Here is a 21,720-nt window from a genome sequence, read left to right on the forward strand (position 1 = left end):
CCAGAGCCTTCCCACCTGACCCCACCACCTTCCCCACAGAGCCAGAGCCTTCCCACCTGGCCCCACCATCTTGCCCCAAAGAGGCTCCTCTTGGATTCATTCTAGGAAGTCACTCCCACACACATGCCCGTCCACACTCACAGGCACACCCACCCACAGAGACGCTGAGTGCCAGTAAGCACCTTGCAGCTGGAGGGTACCTCCTGCATCCGTGTCCTTAGAAAACCCAGTTTTAAAAACACCTTAAGATAACAAACATAGGACACCAATATGGAGGCCAGAACGGGGACTTGGAGTCAGTTTGGGATCAACAAGCCAACAGACAGATGGCTGGTGGTCGGTCACCTTGAATCCCACCCTTCCTTCTCTCTGGGGGGTCCTTCTGGAAGCTTCCCCACAGCACCCTCCCCATGGCTCCTGGTCCCCTTAGGCGCGGCGGTGGGGGGGGCTCCTGCTCTCTAGCCCCTCCCTATGTGGACACCCAGGGTGGGCCCCAGCGGGGTCTGCGCTCTGGGAGCAGGGATGTGGCCAGTCCAGGCCCTGTGCCCACAGATCCCAAAGAGTCCAAGGAGCCTGGCGGGGGGCACACCAGGGCTTCTCCATCCTGCTTCGGGGCGCTGGGGGAGCGCTGGCGGGGCGGGGTGGCCGTCCCATGCCATCGCCCCTAAGCCAGGCTTCCTTCTGCGCCCTGACTCTGCAGGGCCTGGGCGGGAGAGGTGCGCCCGCCTCCCTTCCCTAGTTCTGGGTGATTCACATCAAACAGGAGGCGTCTTTGTTCCTCCCTGGCTCTGCGCTCCCACGCGGGCCTTTCCTTGCTCCTCGGAGGCCGCGAGGCGTGAGCAGGCCCGTGGTCGCCCGGCGGGGCCCGCACTAATTACAGCTCTGCCTCCCTCGACTCCTCCCGCGCCTTTGAAGTGGGGGCTGCGGCCCCGCCGGCCTCGCACCCGGTAATTGCAGCTTCCCTCCAGGGCCTGGGGACGGCTGGTTGCTAAGCTCCCTTGGTCTTTTCAACAGGTTGTTGGGGTAAATTACAATGCAGCTCCCAGTGGAAGGGAAAACGTTTGCCTTTACCGGGTTTAGATTAATGTGGGTTAATCTGTAAAGAATTTTAAGAACATGCTTGGCTGGGTAGGGTGGGCTTTGCCTGGGGGTGGGAACTGGTGCCTGGGGCAAGCTGCAAATGACAGGCCTGGTGAACCGGAGGGGAAGGCGCGGCCGGTGGCCTCGCATCACACAGTGGCTGAGGCAGCCTCGTCGTCTAGGAAACAAACGGCCAACGCTCCCTTGTCTGTGCCTTTAGACCAGAAAGCCTGGTCAACTGAACGCCGGCTTCCTTTTCCTAACGAGCTGAGAGAACGAAGTTGAGTGCTTGCACTAATGCAGCTTTTGGTATTTGAAATAAGCCAAAAGTCAGTTATTGAGAGAGAAGGAGGGAAATAGTTCCTTCTTACCCCTACTCCTTTGATTCTCTGCAAGAAAACATACCGTTGAGTCAGTCAGTCCTTCGGAGATTTTGTCTCCAGCAGTAAATGATTATAGAAATGATGACCTGGGCTGGGGGCAGGGGAGTTTTGCGTGCGGAGATGTCATACCTAGAGATGCAGGAAGCCTCACCGAGTCCCCGCTGACAGTGGCTGCCTTCTGTCTTCCCGGAGCGCATGGCTCCCTCAGCCACTCCACACCTGCCTTCCACACACGGACATCAGACCGACTGTGGACAAACCTGGCAGAGCCCGGAATCGTCAAAGAAAAACTCCAGGGCTGTCCTTAAGTTGCAAGTGTGACGTAATGTACTGAGCCCTTGGAAAGGGTTTGTCTGGGCTGAGTTCATACTAAAGAGTCTCATAGAAATTTATGGGATGTTATAGAGCAGAATATTGTGGAAAACAGTAAATAAATGCCTAATTCATGTCTCAACCTACTTAAGGAAGGGGGTCCATTGAAAACAGATTCTGGCCAGGCGCAGTGACTCACACCTGTAATCCCAGCACTCTGGGAGGCAGAGGCGGGCGGATCACGAGGTCAAGAGATCGAGACTATCCTGGCTAACACGGTGAAACCCCGTCTCTACTAAAAATACAAAAAAAAAAAAAAAAAAAAAAACTTGCCGGGCTTGGTGGCATGCACCTGTAGTCCCAGCTACGCGGGAGGCTGAGGCAGGAGAATTGCTTGAACCCGGGAGGCGGAGGTTGCAGTGAGCCAAGATCGCACCACTGCACTCCAGCCTGGGTGACAGAGTGAGACTCTGTCTCAAAAAAAAAAAAAGAAAAAGAAAAAAGAAAACAGATCCTACCATCAAATAGGCCACATTGAAATTCCCTAGAACAGTGGTTTCCAGGCTTTTACACTTTTAGGAGAATCTTTTTCCCCCAAAGTGACATTACATAGAACTCCAATATATGGTAATAATAAAAGCGGAACTCTGTTTGTGAAGAGGTCAAGATCCAGGAGCCTCACTCCCTCAGTTCAACCCCTCCTCTTCCTCCACCTCCTCCACCTCCCCACCCTACCTTAGGGTGTATGTTGGAAAATAATTTCAGAAGCACTGCCCTATCTATCTATCTTTTTCTTTCTTTCTTTATTTTTGAGACAGATTCTCACTCTGTCACCCAGGCTGGAGTGCAGTGGTGCGATCTCGGCTCACTGCAACCTCCGCCTCCTGGGTTCAAGCGATTCTCCTGCCTCAGCCTCACGAGTAACTGGGATTACAGGTGCCCGCCACCAGGCCAGGCTAATTTTTGTAATTTTAGTAGAGACAGGGTTTCGCCATGTTGGCCAGGCTGGTCTCGAATTCCTGACCTCAGGTGATCCCCCCACCTCGGCCTCCCAAAGTGCTGGGAATACAGGCGTGAGCCGTTGCGCCCGGCCTTGTCTATCTATCTGTCTGTCTGTCTCTCTCTCTATCTATCTATTATCTATCTATCTATCAATCATCTATCTATGACATATTTTTCTGGAAAATCACCCACTTCCTCGTATGTGTGTGTGTGTAGGGGTGTGTGTGTGTGTGTGTGTATACATACATGAGTGATTTATTTTAAGGAATTGCCTTATATGATTGTGGGGGCTGGCAAGTCCAAAATCTGCAGGTGAGTTCAGCAGGCCAGAGATCCAGGGACGAGTTGGTACAGCAGTTCAAATCTGAAGGCCAACTTCTGGCAGAATTCCCTCTTCTTCATGGGGAGGTCAATCTTTGTCTTAAGGCTTTCAATCGATTGGAAGAGACCCACCCACATTATGAAGAGTAATCTGCTTTACTCAAAGTCTCCTAATTTAAATATTAATCTCATCTAAAAAATACCTTCACAACAATATCCAGGCATGTTTGACCAAATATCTGGGTCCCAGGGCCTAGCCAAGTTGACACATAAAATTAACCATCACACTAGCAAATGTAAGAGCATCATTAATTTTCCAAATCAAGGCACTTTCTCTGAGGGTACTTCTCTAAGCAGGCAGTCCTGGAACCCTGGAAGAGGCGGTAGCTTTTCTGAGAGTGTGGGACTCTGTTTATGTCCAGCATATTTTTCTTTACTGACTTGGTTGAATATCATGAATGATATTTCATAGTACCACTCCTTTCAGTCTGGTGAAAAGAGGTGATTAAGAGGAAAAGCAGAGGGTGGAGATAAGCTGGGCATTAGGCTCTATTTGACATGAAACTAATTAGTTAATCCTGGGCTCCTTACCATGGAGATTTACAAAGTGTCTCTATTTTAGGACTGGTTTCAATGTCTCCTATTTTGTGACTCTTTCACCAACTCCTCAAAGCCATACACCTCCTGTAGGCTCTTGTGGTACTTCTGTTGTCAGGTGGAAATCTGTATGGTGGTGTCTGGTGAGTGAAAGCAGAGACAAGTGACATGGACATCAAACACTGTGAATGTTGGTGGAGTGAGTGCCCAGGCAGAGCTAGAGCTGCTCAGGAGAGCTTCACGGATAAAGAGGAATGTTATGTACGAACCAGGGAAAAAGAAATTGAGAGTATTTAATGATCATAAACATATATGCACCTAACAATATAGCATCAGAATTTATAATACAACAACAGACAGAATTACAGAGAGAAATGGAACGAATAGAGAGCTCAGAAACATACACACACACTCACACAAACACACGCAAACTGTAGGAGAATGGATTGTTTTGTAGACAATGTTGGTAAAACTGTCTACTATATGAAGAAAAAGCAGAGTAAGACCTGTACCCAAGTACTTAAAATATGTCTAAATGTGTTAAAGAGCAAAAACTGAAAGGAAGAATTATAAAGCTAATCAAATATCACATCCAGGGGAAAAACAGAATGTCTAAGGGCTTGGTAAAACATAATTTTAACATACATTTAGAAACGTGGGTATTCAAAGGACTAATAAATTAGATAAACTCATGGGAAAACTTAAGGACAGAACACAAAAATATGCAACATTAAATATGAGAAAACATAATTGCAGATGCAGAAGAGATATATTTTAAGGACATTTTATGTTAATTATTTGGGAATAAATTTGAAAATTTGGAGGAAGTGGGTGATTTTCCAGAAGACTATGTCATCACCATTATCTCATGAAAGAGTAAAAAACAGAATTAACCAATAATCATAAGAGAAATAGGAAAATTTAAAGCATTTACCACCTAAAGAGTCCTCAGCTGGAATTGAAATATAGAGTGTATATTAGCTTTTTTTATGGGATCAGTGATATTTTTCTTAGATGTGATAGTCTTACTGTAGAAATTTGGAGTGTCCTTATTTTGAGGTGACAATACAGAAATATGTAAGAGTGAAAATCATGTTAATAATTTACATCCAAATGATTCAACAACAAAAAAGAGTTTACATGGGCACATGTAGACATGAGAGAGAAAGCAAAAGCAAATGTGACAAAGTAGTAACTAGCAGTGCATTGGGGTGAAGGGTGTTTGTCAAATTTTCTGTAGGCTGGAAAAGTGTTTTAAATGTTGCAAGGTGAAGAAGGCTCAAAAGTTTTCACAAAGGAGTTCCAGTTTATCTTCAGGAAACAAATTTTATGATAGCCAAAATATTCTAGACCATATAAAAGCATGAAAAGCACTCCAGTGAATTTTATAAAGTTAGCATAATCCTAGTATCAGCCCACAGTCAAGATAATGAGTTCATTCACTGATTGGTTACACATTTATTGAATGGCAGGCACTGAAGACACAAGGCTAAACCTAAACATGCATGGTCTGCGCCACCTGGGGCTTCCAGTGTGGGGAAAAACACATACAATGATCACTTAAACAAGGGATGGAAACCACCACCCTGAAGGAGGGGCAACACATTGTGCAGTGAGAGCTCCTAATGGGTGACCTTCCCCAGAGGAGTTAATTGGGACGGGGAAAGAAGAAGGGTGTTCAGGGAGAGGGCTCAGCCTGGGGGCAGCCTTGGTAGGTGGAAGCTCATCATGGATGCATGCCTGGGAGACACCAGTGGCTGGAGCAGAAAAGGGAGGGCATGTGCAGGGCTGAAATTGCAGCTGGGCGGCAGGCGAGACCACTCCAGGGCCCTATAGGTCACATCCTGGAAAATTGTCTTTATTCTGGGAGCAACCACAAGTCACTGAAGGGAGTTCTGGCCTAACCAGTTCTGGGTTTTGCAGAGATTGCTCTGAATAGATCCAGGAGACCTAAAGGGGATGTGGGAGACTTTCAGGCAGTGAAGGCCATCGGCAACGGAAGTGGCTGGACCAGGAAGGTGGCGGGGGGGGGGGGGGGAAGGAGAGCAGGAGTGCTTGAGGTTAAACTCAGTGGGACTTCCTAAGAGAGATGCCAAGGATGACTTTAGGATTTCTAGCCTGAACCCCTGGATGGGGGGTCAGTTTTGAGATGGGAAACATTTCCCACCTCAGTGGAGAGGGGTGGACTGTGTCACCCATTTCTTAATCTCTGCATTTAGGGAAGACCAAAGCCTGAGAGCACTTCCTGGAAAGAGAACGAAGAAGAGAAGAATGTGTACAAATGCAACATCAGACTGAACTCAGCAGTGTATGAAAAGAAAAATGCATTCTCACTCTGTGTAATCTATTCTAGGAATGTAAGGATGTTCAGTATTAGGAAAGCAATATTTGTAATTAATTCTATTAATAACTAAAATTGGAAATGTGAAACCATATCAACTGATGTGCAACAGCATTTAAGAAAATTCAGCAGCCGGCCGGGCGTGGTGGCTTACGCCTGTAATCCCAATACTTTGTGAGGCTGAGGCACAGGGATCACGATGTCAGGAGATTGAGACCATCCTGGCTAACGTGGTGAAACCCCATCTTTACTAACAAAATACAAAAGATTAGCTGGGTGTGGTAGCGGGCGCCTGTAGTCCCAGCTACTCAAGAGGCTGAGACAGGAGAATGGCGTGAACCTGGGAGGCAGAGCTTGCAGCGAGCCGAGATTGCACCACTGCACTCCAGCCTGGGTGACAGACCGAGACTATGATTAAAAAAAAAAAAAAAAAAAAAAAAGTAAAGAAAATTCAGCAGCCATTCCTACTCTGAGAGGAAAAGAGGAAAAATTCTTTAATATGATAATGACTACCAAACCCCACAGCCATTACCACTGAAATTAGGAATGAAATAAGAAGTCTACTATTGCCACTATTTTCAACATTTGTTTTGAAGACTCTAGTTCATGCTATAAAATAAGAAAACAAATCTATTGGTACACATAGTAAAACTGAAGAAGAAAATTATTTATCCTAGAAAAACAAGAGATTCTAAAATCACATAGTAAATTTAAGGTTGCTAGATATAAGATAACTGTACAAAATGAAACAATTTTCTTTATACAAGCAATAACCAATTACAAATAGAAATGGGGGAATATATTTACAATAATGATAAAATCACAAAGAAATGTATAGAAAGAACTTTACAGAGAAAATACAGGACCTCTACTGTCAAAATTATAATTAAAAAAATGATTAAAGATTGGAATAAACAGAGAGATATCTTCAGTGTGAAGACTTCATATCATAAAAATGTTCATCTGAGATAAAACGTTCATCATTCTCAAATTAATCTATAGATGTGTTGCCATTCTAATAAGTATTTCTATAGTGTTTTTTCCTTGTTTGTTTAATTTTGATTTGGGAGATGGAAACCAATAATTTTTAAAGTCCATGTGGAAGAGTAAGTATGTTAGAATTTCTAACACATTTTTGAAAAGGGAAACTAATGCATGTATTATCAGTATGAACCCTTATTATAAATACTGTTATTAAAATAATGTAATACTGACAAAGGAAATTGACAGAGATAAATAGAGCCAAGATTAATGGAATAGATCCAAGTATATATAGAATCCTAATTAATCATAAATGTGACATTTCAAGGTGGTGGGAAAGAAGTATGTAATAAATGGAATGTGCATAATGACCTTCTGGAAACAGATTCACTGCATTCCATATGCAAAATCACATTCCAGATGGAAGAGCGATCTAAATAGACACATACAATGGCAAAAAAGTCTAAAAATTGTAATTCAAAAATTGTCTGCAAGTTTAGTGAGCATTAGAATAAAAATTGTATTTTAAGACACATAAAGTCTCACAGAAAATATTGCTGATTAAATGAACATTTAAAATACCTGGCAAAATGACAAGGTAAAACAAAGTATCAAAGACAGGGAAGCAGGCTGGGTGTGGTGGCTCATGCCTGTAATCCCAGCACTTTGGGAGGCCAAGGCAGCTGGATTACTTGAGCTCAGGCATTCAAGACCAGCCTGGGTAACATGGCAAAACCCCATCTTTAAACACACACACATACACACACACACACACACACACACACACACACACACACACACAAGCAATCAGGATAAAGCAGACAAAGGGTAACACCCTACTATTTAAGGATCTCTTTGAAAGAAAAAAAAAATAGACCCTAATGTAATAGGTCAAGGGTCAGATTCTAGTGTTAGATTTTAAGAACCAAAATTTCCTCTCCTTGGAGGTCAAGATTAATAATTATGTTGTTCTTAGTAATATAAAAGACCTACAGTATTTTTTGTTTAAAAAAAGAACTCTTTATGTGAGAAAATAATCTGTTATTTTCTTATTAAATAACTAATGAGATCTAAATGACTTTCAAATTGGAATTCTAGCATGTATTTTCTGGAGACAATGGATTTCACATGTGCCTGGCCAGGTGACTCAATGACTGATGGACCTAGTTGCTCAGTGATGGGAGCCCAGCCTTGGAGGGCCTGGCCCAAGAGCATATAACCCCAGTGTATTAGTTCATTCTCACACTGCTATAAAGAACTCCCTGAGACTGGGTAATCTATGAAGAGGTTTATTTGACTCACAGTTCTGCAGGCTTAACAGGAAGCATGAATGGGAGGCCTCAGGAAACTTACAATCATGGTGGAAGGTGAAGGGGAAGCAAGCACGTCTTACCATGGTGGAGCAGGAGAGAGAGAGTGAAGGAGGGAAGCACCACACACTTTTAAACCATCAGATCTCCTGAGAACCCTCTATCACGGGAGAAATCCGCCCTCATAATTCAATCACCTCCCACCAGGTCCTTCCTCCAACACTGGGAATTACAATTCAACATGAGATTTAGGAGGAGACTCAGAGGCAGGCCATATCACCCAGACAGTTGGCTAATGTTCATTGTCTAGGCTTGCCAAGTACTCCCCAGTCTATCTAAACTCATTGTCAGATGACATGTGCGTGCCTTCTTTTTTTTTTTCCAGATACCTTTTCAAACATCATACAACAGTGGTCATTATATACCAAGTGATGGTGTATCCTGGAAGAATTGTTGTGACTTTAAATTATTAAAAACCAGCCTGGGCAGCATAGTGAGACTCTATTTCTACAAAAAAATTAAAAATTAGCTGGGTATGGTGGTATGTGCCTCTCTGGTCCCAGCGACTTGGGAGGCTAAGGCAAGAGGATCACTTGAGGCCAGGAGTTCCAGGCTGCGGTGAGCCATGATCTTGCCACTACACCCCAGCGTGGGTGACAGAGCAAGACACTGTCTCCAAAAAGGAAGCAACAAAAACCAAAATACAAAGTCCTTCTGGGGTTCATAGACCACAGAAGTGATGGTTTAGTTTAATAGAACCCAAAACTGGAAGAGTGAATGCAAGAGTGTTATTTTTGTAACATACGGTTATCATTTCCAGTTTCTCTTTGAGCTCTGTTTCTTGTTTTCTTGGAGAATGCACTGTTCCCTGGTTGGGGTAGGTTGAACATTTAAAGACATGGACACACTTCACAGGCACCTTTGGCCAAACAATGACATGCTCAGGGTTACTTCTGCAGCTTGATGAAGCCCATGATGACCTCCTGGGGTTTGCTTACTGATCTGACTTGATTAACAACCTGTGTCCTTAGAGAATAGATGGAGCCCTCCTCCGCTTCTATTGATCGTCTCTATTTCCCTTGAAGCAGACAAATTGAGTGACAGCCTGCACCAGGAAGTGTTTGGGGGAAGTTCTTGGGACATTTTCTCTTTCATTGTTTGGAGGCAGAGTTAGCAGACCTGGGATGGGCTGCTGTTCCTTCCTATGCTGTGAGGGCCTGGTGGGCCATGAATTCCCTCATTAACAATTGCAGTGCTTACCCAACCTGCTTCCCGGGAATGAAGCTCAGCCCTGATGTCTGATGTTATGGCAGGGACATGCTTTCTTCTTTACACATGCATTTCTCTTAGTGGGTTCTGGGGATTCATCTCCATGAGACTTTGATACATATGATGTGGGGGGTTTCTGTCTTTTCTTTTCCTCTTTCTTGCTTAGTCTATTTTCACACTGTGATGAAGAACTACCTGAGACTGGGTAATTTATGAAGAAGAGGTTTAATTGACTCAGTTCCACAGGCTTAACAGGAAACATGGCTAGGAGACCTCAGGAATCTTACAATCATGGCGGAAGGTGAAAGGGAAGCAAGCACATCTTACCATGGTGGAGCAGGAGACAGAGAGAGCAAAGGGGAATGCCCTATACCTTTAAAGAAAGAGATCTCATGAGAATTCCACCATGAGACAGCACGAAGGGGATAGTGCTAAACCACTAGAAACCACCCCCATGATCCAATCACCTCCCAACAGGCCCCTTCTTCAACATGTGGGAATTACAATTTGACATGAGCTTTGGGTGGGGACTCCTTCCCCTCCCCTCCCTTCCCCTCCCCTCCTCTCCCTTCCCTTCCCTCCTCTCTCCTCTCCTTCCTTCCTTCCTTCCTTCCTTCCTTCCTTCCTTCCTTCTTGTTTCTCCCTTCCTCTCTCCCTCTCTTTCTCTCTCTATCAACAGAGTCTTCCTCTGTCGCCCAGGCTGGAGTGCAGCGGTATGATCATGGCTCACTGTAACCTCCACCTCCTGGGCTCATGTGATCCTTCAATCTCAGCCTCCTGAGTAGCTGGCACTATAGGTGCACACCACCACCTCCAGCTAATTTTTAAAATTTTTTGTAGACATAGGGTCTCACTATATTGCCAATGTTGGTCTTGAACTCAGTTCAAGCAGTCCTCCCAGTTCAGCCTCACAAAGTGCTAGGCTTTCAGGTGGGTGCCACCTCGCCCAGCCTAGGCAGGCTTCTGATCACCAGTGTCTCAGAGCTCCGCGTGGGTGAGCCAAGCTTGTGTTCCTGAGGAAGGGGCAGTGGAGCCCACCTACAAATGCACCTGCTTTTTCTCCTTGAGCGTTTTTGGAGCTGGTGTTCCCTGGGTCACGGTTCAAGAAATGCTGCTTTAGGTACATTATATCTATCACTTAATTTATAGGACAGTCTACCATGCAGGTCCTCCTAGGCACATTTTACAGACGTGGAAGTTAAACCTTGGGGAATTTAAGTACTTGTCCAGGGTCACACAGGGAGCTGTAGAGGAGGGAACTCTGAGCTGTAGAGGAGGGAACTCTGAGTTTTCCTCCTCCTGCGCTCAGCACATCTTTGTGAAGTTTTGTATATGAGCAGTATTTCCACTGGCTCACCCTTATTTATCTTTGAGACTATTACTAGTATGACTGCATCAAATGTAACATAAGGAAAATTTCCCAGAAGGGTTCAAGGCAACATAATTGTGATTCTTTAAATGAGCTCTGGAGTGCCACCTGCCCATCCTTTGCGGGGAGTCCCCACCCCCCAGGGGCGTGGTTTCAGAGGCCACTGTGACCCGCAGCTGGCCCAGGATGAAGTTCCCATCGATTGGGAAACAAAAGAGGAAGACTCCATTTATTCCATTTACACAACGATCAGGCCTTTTGCTCCTTTAGGGAACCACGTCCTCCCTCATCAGGTTAGGGTTGTCATGAATGGTGCTGTGCGGAGCGTTTCCAGCTGCTGAGCCCCAGAGGGGTGGGGAGCCCACTCAGGAAGCCTCTGTCCCTGCACCGTGTGCCCGCCGGAGCTGGCAGGGGGTCCTGGGGCGGAAGGAGGCACACCCCACCCCAGGGCTCACTTGGGTGCTGGAAGAGGAGTCACATGCAATGGAAGACCTTCAACCTCCTTTCATATGATGCCAGTTAACTCGAGCTTCATAAATAGGATTACGAATTAATATCTGTAAATTAATATTAATTATGAATTAATATCCCTGGGGGTGGGGTCGGGTAACAGAGGAAGAGGGAGGGAGAGAGCATGAGTCTCTCTGATCACAGGTGCTGTTTATGGGAAGAGCCTCCAGTGCCCCAGGAGCTCTCTGTGTCTCCCCACTTTCTCTTTCTCCCACTCCCTCTAGGTCTTTCCTCACTCTCTGTCCCTCTCTTCGGCCCCTTTCTCCTCCCCTCCCTCTGTCTCTGTCTCTGTCTCTCTCAACAAGCCCTAATGACAGGGTCTGTGCTCTTGGAAAACTCATTGTATCTGAGGTCCTGGAGCTGGGGCTTCCTTCTGAAACCAGCAGGAGTGTGCATTTTGTGGGCCTGTGAACCAGGGAAAGCCGTCGGCCTCAGACCAGTTTGCCAGGGCCTCCGCACCAGACACAGAAACCCGTCACCCAGTTGCGTTGGCAATTTCTGCAAGAACGCTGCGTTCGGTGCTGTTTGGAGAGGGTAGGGGGGCAGGGCACTTTTGTAAAAAGAACACTCCTAGTTAATAGCTGCTCCCCTCGAGTGGCATTTCATGCCCATTGCAGTGTCGAGAGGTCAGACGCGAGGGTCCTCGGCACTGGATGAGTGACCATGGCCGCGCCCCTTCCCCGAGGGACACTTGCCTCTGCTCCTTCTCATTAGCTGTTCCCTTTAAGGACCGACTTCCCTCCAGAGGGAAATTCCTGAAACCCAACAGTTGACAAACCCACACACCCTCAGGAGGGCTGGGCACCAGATAAAAAGCCCTCCGAGGGAGCCCAGCCCCTCCTGGGGACGGCCGCTGCCGCTGGGGGACTCAGCAGAGCCCGGGACCTGCCGCCTAGACCCCCAGCAGAGCCTGGGACCTGCCTCCAGGACCACCACCCCCCCCACCAGCAGAGCCCAGGACCTGCCACCTGGACCCCCCACCCCCCGCAGAGCAGAGGACCTACCTCTGGGACCCCACCCCCACCCCCAGCAGAGCCCAGACCTGCCTTTAGGACTCCCTGGCAGAGCCTGGACCTGCCACTAGGACCCTCCAGCAGACTGTGGGGACTTGCTGCCCAAACCCCCAGCCAAAGTGCACCCACCCTGCCTGCTTCTGGCCTGCCATGGTCGCCTGTGCCCCTGGTCCTAAAAGGCGGTGAGCCCAGGGAGCCTGCGCCCGAGGGAAACGGGTCTTCTAAGTTTCTCCGGCTTGTTCTCAGCTCTCCGCAGCACGACCTAGTTCTGTCTTTCCTTTTGGAAAGTGTGCTTTGCCAGCGACTAATCCCAGGCCGTGCCGAGATTGTTATCACCTGTCACCTGCACGCAGGACCCAAGCCCATCAGGGAAATGAGATAAACCAGCGGCTGCAGCCCCACCTGCCAGGGCCACTTGCCTCCCGCAGGCAGCAACCAGAAGCTTCCCCACCGCGACCGCCAGGGCCACCTCTGTCCCCACCGCCCGCCGCTGGCATGTGGCCGTCGCAGTGACCCCCGGGGGCCCCACGGCCGCCCCTGGAAAGGCTGACGCAGACGTCTGAGGAGCAGCCACCTCCCTGCCGGCTGAGCCGAGCCCTGGATGGAGCTTGGCACCCAAGCCCCTCATGTCTGCCCTGCTGAGGCTGTGTTTTGTGCTGCCCCTGGTGGCCCCCAGCCACGGCACCCAGCGTTGGGAGCCCTGCACAGGTAAGGCAGGGGCACAGGGACTTGGGCAGGGGCACAGGGACTTGGGAAGGGGGAACTTGCAGGGGAGCTGGGAGGGGTGTCGAGTTGCAAATGCCACTTTCGAACACTGATTCAAGCCGTGGTGCCCGAGGACGCTTTGGCAGGACTGGCAGGTAGCACCCTGGGGAGACGGGCAGAGGCGGGAGGAGCACAGGTGGGAAAGATGAAAGCGCAGGGCGGGCAGTTGCAATAGAAACGCGGCTCTTTAGAACGCACGCAGGGTGGGGACGAGCTTCAAGAGCTAACCAGCAGCCACTGGGGCCTCCACAAGTGCTTACCTGCTGGGCCTCCCGGTGGGGGAAGGGAGGGGGGAAAGGCTGACACCTGCTTTGGGAATGAAGCATGAAGTCGCAGCAGCCCAGCAGGCCGCTGTGCATGAGTCGTTTCCTTAGCTGCTGGAGATGCCCCCAGCCTGCACTCAGCAAAGCAAAAGGCCACACCAGCCCTGCTCCTTCCCCATATGAGCGAAAAACTGGAGACACAGGCACAGCCCCAAACGCAACCATCTCCGGAGTGAAGAGCTCGGATCTTTGGGGCATAACCTGGTCTGAGTGGAGAGCACTGGGCTGGCTCACCCGGGGGGTCCTGGCGAAGCCTGGGGGTTTCCTTCCCACCTTTTAGAAAGGCTATTTGGCTTGCTCTTGACCATGGCACACTAATACTTTTCTAGAGTTTCTACTGAGGGATTTTACTTATCAAACCAAAATTTAATAAAGGAACAGGACAACTAGACCTGGTTGCTAGAAACCAGGACAGTAAATTAGTGACTCGAGCACTCAGGCTCGGCAGCGCCTGTCGGGGTAGGTGAGGAGATGGCTTGCGCTTCTGGTTTTGTTTGCAAATCATGCATCCTTGGTTCCCTGGAATAGATGAAGTCTACCCCAGGCACCGGGCCACAGCTCTCTGCTTGGATGGCGCTCAGATCCCAATGACATGACCAGGGGATGAGCACGATCACCCGAGTGTGGACCGTGCTGACTCGCGTGGGTGGTGGAGGTGGGGGTCATAAACGTCTCCACCCACCCAGGGACAGCCGACTGTGCCTCCAGGGCGGCCCTGGGGCTGTGCGGTGGGAGGCAGGCAGGTCTTCCGTGCTGGAACCATTGCTGCCTGCGTGTTGGGGACAGGACTGAAGCCCCTGCTCCCTGGGCTCCAGCACAGCTGCACCTGCCCGCAGGGACTGCCTTGGAACCGGGTGATTCTGCAAACAATACGAGAGCCAAGTCAGCTTGTCGCAGAGCAAAATCCCCTGGCTTCACGCGATCTGGGGCCCAATGCCAGCCTTTCTCCCTCCCCGGCTTGGGGACCCCGGGGCAGCTGAGCGACTCCTCAGCACACCCTGGAGTTGGGGGGGTGGGGGGCATGAGTCACAGACATGTATTTTCATGTTCCCTTTAGCTTGGGGAACAGAATCAACCTGCATAATAATAATACAGATTATTTATAAAACCCGCCCCCTCTCCCCTGAAGCTACGTTGCAAATAGTTAAAAGATGACCCAGTTATAAATACCACGAACCAGGGAGGAAAGATAAAAGTCAAGCAAGTAATATTGAGCTAAATTTGGAACACTCCCAAGAGAATTGCATAAGGGCCAGCCAGGGTTTCAGATCGTTTTGTAGAAGTCACCTTGGTTCCATTCCGTTTGGGGAAGCACAGGCGCTTGCTGGCGCTGTAGGGTTCTGTGGGATTCCGCCTTCGCATGGGCCCCGCTGGCTGGGGCTGTGCCGTGTGTGCGTGAAGGCACCGGGCCCTGGCTGCGCCTTCTCAGCTTTCTAATCCTGCTCCCTGAGTCTGTGCCCGCGGCGTGGAGCCGCGGCTGGTGGTTGACCCGCAGGGTACAGGCGGTCGTGAGGCTGGGGGTTTGGGTCTGCCACGGGGCCCATGCCCCTTCTCTGGAGGAGTTGGGAGGGGAACCTGCTTTGATTTCCGGCACTCATTCCCCTCTCCTCTCGCTTTGCCTTGTCCGGCAGCTTTCTAGGACTTAGTTTGCTCATCAAGTGACTGGCAGGCTTTGGGGAAGTTGTGGGCTGGGAATTTCAGACGGCTCCAGCCCCGTGGGCAGCAGTGGAGGACAAGCCTGTGTTTTCACATCCACCGTAGGAAGCCTCAGCGCAAAGCCTCCCTGCCAAGCCTCAGTGGAAGGGCAGGGACCCTTCCGATTCTTCTAAGGAGCCTGTGGTCCGGGCTGCGTGGTGCTGCGGAGCCAGGAGAGTGGGCTGCACCCTAGGCTCAGCACCCCTCACTCAGAGCAACCCACGTCACCTCCACGTGGACAGGAGGTCAAGGCGGGAGATTCCGTGGGAACCCTCTGAGGAGGGCTGGACCCAGTGGCCGGGGTCACTGGTGGGCTCTGGGGGTCTGGGCAGGGGGAGGGCTGAGAGGCTGGGAGTGGAGGAACTGCAGGATGCGAGGGCTGTCAGGTCTCTTTCCGTTGCCTCTCCCTGTCCTGAGTGTTACCGCAGGAACGGTCAGCGGTGGGTACCGGTCACGCAGGACCCTGCTCAGTGAGGCCTCAGCCCCTGAACTACCTAGCTCTCCTCATCCACTCCCCTTCCCCCTACATTTGCTCAGCATCTATGCCAGGAAGGGCCGTGCCCCCGCCCGGGATGTGGCAGCCACAGGCCAGGGCCCTGCCCACACGGAGCTGGTAACTTGGCCAAACTGCCGCTCTGCCTGGAGCGAGTGCTGTGAGGTCCCATGGGCTGTGCCTGCCCTGCAGGTGTCCTGGGGGGCCTCAGGGAGCAGCATTTGGGGAGGTGACTGCAGTTTGGAAGGCTGTCAGCAGGTGGAGAGACCCCAGGGTGGGCTGAGGGAGGAATGAGGGTGGTCAGGTCTCTGGCCCTGGGGATGGGCGGGGTGCATCCCAGGAACTGGAGATGGCACTGAGGAAATGATGGTGCAGATTTGCATCTTAAAAGATCACTGGGGCCTGGAGGCTGCTGGCTGGAGCCCCTTTGCAATAGGAGGTTGGGGAGGTTTTCCAGCCCAGCCCTCCTACTTCCACTGGTGCTCCCAGGAGCTCTGCCCTCAGCCTCTGTCCTCTGGACTTCAGTGCCTAAAGGAGTGTGAGTGGTGGGAGTCCTGGTCCCTAGCGAGGTCCCCAAGGCTGCTCTGGAAGGCTCTGTGCCAGTGACACCTTCTCTTGGCTGCGTGTGCATGACCAACGCTCTTTGAGTGTCCTGCAGTTAGGAAGAATACCCATTCCTGACCCGCAGGCGGCCCTGTCCTCTGTCCAGTGGGCCCAGCTCCCCACTCAGAGCAGGAGCCTGAAGTCCCCCTTGCTGGGGGCTGGAGGAAGGATCTGAGCTCCAGCCTGTTACCCCCAGTGCATGCATGCACAGGTTACCCCCAGCGCACACTTGCACTCCCTCTCTCTCCCGTCCTTGCTGGCTCTTTCTCTCTCATATCTCTATTGCCTTGTGCTGTGTGTGGTGTGTGTGTGCGGGGGGCGGTGGGAGGAGGGGATCGGGGGCCACAGGCCAGGCAGCCAGGAAGGATGTGTGTGAGCCCCAGGGCTCTGGGACAGGGTGGGGGACCGAGGCTGAGGGACCCACTGGGAACAGACTGTCCAGTCCACTCCAGTGGGCCTAGGGCTTGTGGCATTTTTCTATCATGTTTATTTATCCCTTCATGTTCTGAAATGAATGACACCCACCTATAGAGGCTTAGCTGCCTCACCCATCACCTTTGTCTCTTGGAAAACAAATATCAGCATTAAGGACCCCCTCATTCCCTGTCCGGAGCCAGTCAGTCACTGTGGGACTCCTGAAGAGCAAACTGTCAGTGGCCAAGCCTTTCCTTTTATAAAATTCTAAACTATAAGGCCAGGGCGTTTCCCCCCATCCCCCACTGCGTCCCCACGGTCATCAGGAAACAAAGAATGTTTAGTTTTAGGGCTGAGCCCCATGCACTCTGTTGGACACTAGGGTTCTGCTCCAGACAAGCCAAGGGTCTCCAGCCTCCCTGTTTCCAGGATAAGGAGCCGCACACGCAGGGCCCCGATGGGTCTGGACTCGGTTCACAGCTGAATGCCCCTCCTCTGCCCCTCCCTGTGCCCCGCAGCTGCGGAGCCTCAGCCTCCGCCATTACCCCTCACCCTCCTGACCCCGCATCCTCTCTCCCCTCACCCTCTCCACCCTGCGTCCTCTCCCCACCCCCATCTTCCTGGTGGAGACCTTGGTGTTGGGGTGGGGGCGGGGGTGGAGCAGCAGGAGTGGGGAGGGCAGGTGCAGTCCTCCTGGATGTCGCCCCCTCCTAATCCCAAATCCGCCTCCAGTGAACTTCGCACCCTGATGGCCTGGGCTGGGGCTAGGGGTGCTCCCTGGTCCCGCCCAACTGATAAATGGAGGCGACCCCGCCTTACTGTTCCCAGAACCCCCAACTGATGCGGGCACCAATTCCACTAGGAAAGTCGGGTGGGGACGGACGTGAAAGTGGGTGCTTCCCTGCCCGCTTCTGTCCTTGGAGGGGTTGGGGGTGGAGGGACCCCATCTCTCGATGGCTCACTTTTCATCGCCCCCACCAAGGTGGGGCTTGGGGGTGGCTTTGGCCCTGGGTGGGATCTGCATAGGGGACTCTGGCGAATCCAATCCCATGGGCACCTTGGGCACTGTCAGGGGCTTGGGGGCGCCGAAGAGAAACAGAAGAGAAACAGAAGAGAAACTCGTTTCTAGGGTGACCCAGTCGGGTTCAGCCTGGGGAGCCCCTCCCCGGCCCCTGACCCAGCAGCTGGGGCAGGATAGCGGTGGCGGAGCGACCCCTGAGTCCCGGAGCTGCTCAATACCCCCCACTGGCACTTCCACCTCGGTTGCCTCCTCTGAGAAGTGGGTGAAGTGCAGCGCAGCAAAATGACTGCGTGGGAAGCGTTTAGAGTGTGCTGCATGCGGGTCGGAGCCGGGAACTCCGGGAGGGTCGTACTGCACGGCTGGGGACAGCAGTGTGCGCACGGGTGTGTACATGGGTACATGCACGTGGGTGTGTGAGCGTGGGTGCGCGCATGGGTGTGCGCGTGGGTGTGTGCGCATGGGTGTGTGCTCGTGGGTGTGTGCGCGTGGGTCAGTGCTTGCGGGTACACACACCTGCGCGGAAGAACCCGGGACGCAGCCGCCCTTCCTTGGTTTTGCCGGTGCATGTTTTCTGAGGTTTCTACCAGAGCCTGGTCTTGCAACAGGGGAGGCGCTGCCAACTCTACCCGGCCTAGGCTGCCGGTGGGCACTGGGAAGGGTCTGGGGGAACCCGTGCTCGCACCAGGCCTCGATCTGCAGCTGGGGGTTAGGGGCTGAGCTTGGGGCGCCAGGGAGGGGTCACCAGTCGTTGGGGACAGGCCATCGCCGGCCATGGAGAACAGGTCAGTGTATCTGGGCAGGGCGGCATCCAGGGCAGCTGGGTTCCTTCCAGGGTCCATGGATGGCGTGCAGGGGCTGTGACTGGGTGGGAGCTGCTGCATCTTTCTCCTGAAAACATCTCCGCAGTGATGGGTGCGGAGGCAGCGCACGGCTGAGTGGGCAGCACCTGCCACTGTCACCCAACAAGGCTCTGCTTCTGGTCCCTATGGTAGATTTGTGGAAACTTCGTGTGGGCCCATCCTGGAGAGACCCCTGCTCCTCTTGTTCATCCAAGCCTTGGTGGAAAGATTCTCAAGCCGCTGCCCTTTGGTTCTGAACGATCTGGGTAACCAGCTCCATCCAGGTGTCCCCCTTGGAAGTCTGGTGTGTTCTGTCTCATGTGTTGAGAAACCTGTTCTGAGAAGGCCGTGGGTTTTACCTGCCGCTGGAGGCCAACAGCTCTGGCAGGTCAGGGCCACCCCCCACTGTGTGGGTTCCCTGGGGGTTGGGAGTGGACTTGGCTAGAGGGAGGCTGATGATGTCACAGACGGGGGAAAATCTGGACTGACAGGCCACAGAAAATTTCAGGCCCCAACAGCCAGGGAAGTGGGGAACTGGCTTCTCTCACCCCATGTTCCATGGTAGGGACCCCTGGAGAGTGGTGGTGGTGGTGGTGGGGTACCCCAGGGAAGGAGGGGGCAGGGTCCCAGCTGCCTCCCCACCCCCAGGGCCTAGGAAGATGATGGTAGGACCCAGTCCATCTGAACCTATTGACACCAACCCTGTTCTAATTGCGGGAGGGCCCTCCTCTCACTGAGGGTCTCCCCTCACTGAAGGACCTTGCAGGGAGAGTGGCACTGGAAAAGCCGGCCCAGTTGAGGGCATCTGCCCACACTCTCCAGAGGAGACAGAGGCCAGGTGATCTTAGACCTGCACTGAGGGTCCTGGGAACGTTTTGCTGGATTTCAGGGCCTCCTGGGATTGCAGCCCTGTGCAACCCTCTCAGTCCTACCCTGTTCCAGCTCCACTGCAGCTGGGGGGACTCAGGAGCTGGGCGGTGGCATTGGTGTGGTGTGGAGGGGACAGCAGGTGAGGAGGCCGCTCTGATGGGGAGTGAGCCTGGGTGTGGGACCCTTGGGGATCCTGGAAACACTGGCCCCAAAGGAAACCCCCAAAGAGTGGCCAGCTTGGGCCCCAGATCCCATAGTGTGGGATCCCTAGGTCATGTACCCTTTGGCCTCTTTCCCTCTGACCTCTGCTGCTCCTGGCTAGACCTGGGGCCACAGAAAAGGTGTTGCATTACCCTTCACAAGCACAAACAGAAGGCGTTGGCCATTTAAATAAAATGCCAGGGCTCCAGGGGAGAGGGAGGCCCCACCCCACCCCACCCCACCCAGGAACTGTTGACCACAGTGACACTCAGCTTCAGCTGTGCCTGCTGAGGGCCCTGCACAGAGGCCAATCTGGGCCCTGTCCCCGGGGTTCCTCAAACTCACCAGGGACAGGGAGGCATGGGGGCACCAGGCCCCTCCTGCCAAGGAGTCCTCTGGTCAGATGTGCCACCAGAGACATCACCACCTGAATCCTGGATTTGCAGCAGGGTCACCCCGAGAGCTGCCTGGAGGTGCAGATCCAGGAGGCCTGGGCTGCAGGGATGGAAGCCTGGAACTCAGCACCACTAGAAATGCTCCCACGACGTGGCTAGGGTTGCCAAAGCCAGGGCTGTGTTTGCACAGAGGGCCAGAGAAAGAATGAAATAGAACACTAGGCCGGGAGAGGAGCACGCAGACGCAGGGAAGGCCAGTTTATTCATTGTGTGAGGCACGTGGTGGGCAAGGGCGGCTGATGGCTTGGAGGAGAAGGGCAGGGGGTCCAGGGACCTCCTGTGGCTGTGGGTGACTATTCTGCCAGGGAACACGTGGGGCCCCTCAATAATAGGAGAGGGCTGTCTCGTGGTCGCCTGGGCCTGGCTTGGAGGTAGTGGATGGGTAAGCCATGGCTGTGGGGTGTGAGGTCAGCCAGCTTGCACATTGCAGTGTGTACCAGTGTGGTGTGTACCAGTGCAGTGCGTACCAGTGTGGTGTGTACTAGTGCGGCGTGTACTAGTGCGTGTGCTGAGAGGTCAGCAGTGGGAGAGGTTGGGGGGAACCTGAGCCTGGCTCGTCCTAGGGGACTTGCCCATCAGTAGCTGGGCTTCTGGCCTGAGCAGAGGCCTCAGCAGGCCAGGCGGAGCACACAGGGCGGCAGAGGTGGGACATGCAGGAGGCCAGGCAGCAGTGGCTGGGCTGGCAGGAGAAGGTGGGCACACAACAGGAGGGGATGGGCATGCAGCAGCTGGGCCTGCACACAGGGCGGCAGAGGAGGGACACGGAGGAGGAGGGTCTGCAGCATGAGGTGGTGTAGCAAGCTGGCTGGTAGGTAGACTGCTGGCAGCACAGAGAGGAAGCCCCAGAGCACACAGGCACACAGCAGACGGGCTTGCAGCAGAGGGGCACGCAGCAGCCCTGCCGGCAGGGGGAGGAGGTGCAGCAAGCCGGCTGGCAGCTAGACTGCTGGCAGCATGAAGTGGAAGCCCCAGAGCAGACAGGCACACAGCAGAGGGACTTGCAGCAGACAGGCTTGGAGCAGACGGGTGCTGACATGGGGAGGAGGTGCAGCAAGCTGGCTGGCAGCTAGACTGCTGGCAGCATGAAGAGGAATCCTCAGAGCAGGTGGGCACACAGCACACAGACTTGCGGCAGATGGGCACGCAGCAGGCCTGCTGGCAGGGGGAGGAGGTGCAGCAAGCCGACTGGCAGCTAGACTGCTGGCAGCACGAGGATGTGTGGGAGCTGGTGCAGCCTGATTGGCAGGGGCTGGGCTCACAGGCCGTCTGGCAGCAGGGGCTGGACACACAGCTCACTGGGGTGCAGACCAGGGTCAGGCAGGAGGCCGGGGCGCAGCAGCTGGGGGCACAGCATGGGGGCTCGCAGCAACTCTCTGGGCAGTCGTCCACCTGCCAGGAGTCAGAGCAAGAGTCACAGGAACCAGGAAGGCAGACGCGGCTGCCATAGCTCAGGTCACTGGAGCAGATGGACATGGTGGACATGGCCATGCTGGGAGTTGAGCTAGGGGAGATGGAAGAGAGTGGGTGAGGGTGTGGGGGGGGAGTGGGGAGGG

At 52.5% G+C, this 21,720-nt stretch overlaps 2 protein-coding genes across 2 annotated transcripts in view; one reads left to right on the forward strand and one right to left on the reverse strand.

Annotated features, from left to right (window-relative positions):
* The first annotated feature begins 13,114 nt into the window (after window positions 1–13,114).
* The window catches only part of TSPEAR (thrombospondin-type laminin G domain and EAR repeats), a 216,983-nt gene continuing 208,377 nt past the window's right edge, over window positions 13,115–21,720 (forward strand). Inside the window, exon 1 of the mRNA XM_012002511.1 lies at window positions 13,115–13,196. Within this exon, the coding sequence (XP_011857901.1) occupies window positions 13,115–13,196 (82 nt within the window). The remainder of the gene's footprint in view (window positions 13,197–21,720) is intronic.
* On the reverse strand, window positions 20,727–21,655 carry LOC105555572 (keratin-associated protein 10-12). The gene is made up of 2 exons (XM_012002592.1): window positions 21,290–21,655; window positions 20,727–21,179 (listed from the first exon to the last, which is right to left on the reverse strand). Exons 1-2 carry the CDS (start codon window positions 21,653–21,655, stop codon window positions 20,727–20,729), a joined length of 819 nt encoding a protein of 272 aa, XP_011857982.1.

The sequence above is a fragment of the Mandrillus leucophaeus genome, unplaced genomic scaffold (assembly GCF_000951045.1).
Source record: "Mandrillus leucophaeus isolate KB7577 unplaced genomic scaffold, Mleu.le_1.0 Scaffold69, whole genome shotgun sequence".
In the NCBI taxonomy this organism is placed as follows: Eukaryota; Metazoa; Chordata; class Mammalia; order Primates; family Cercopithecidae; genus Mandrillus; species Mandrillus leucophaeus.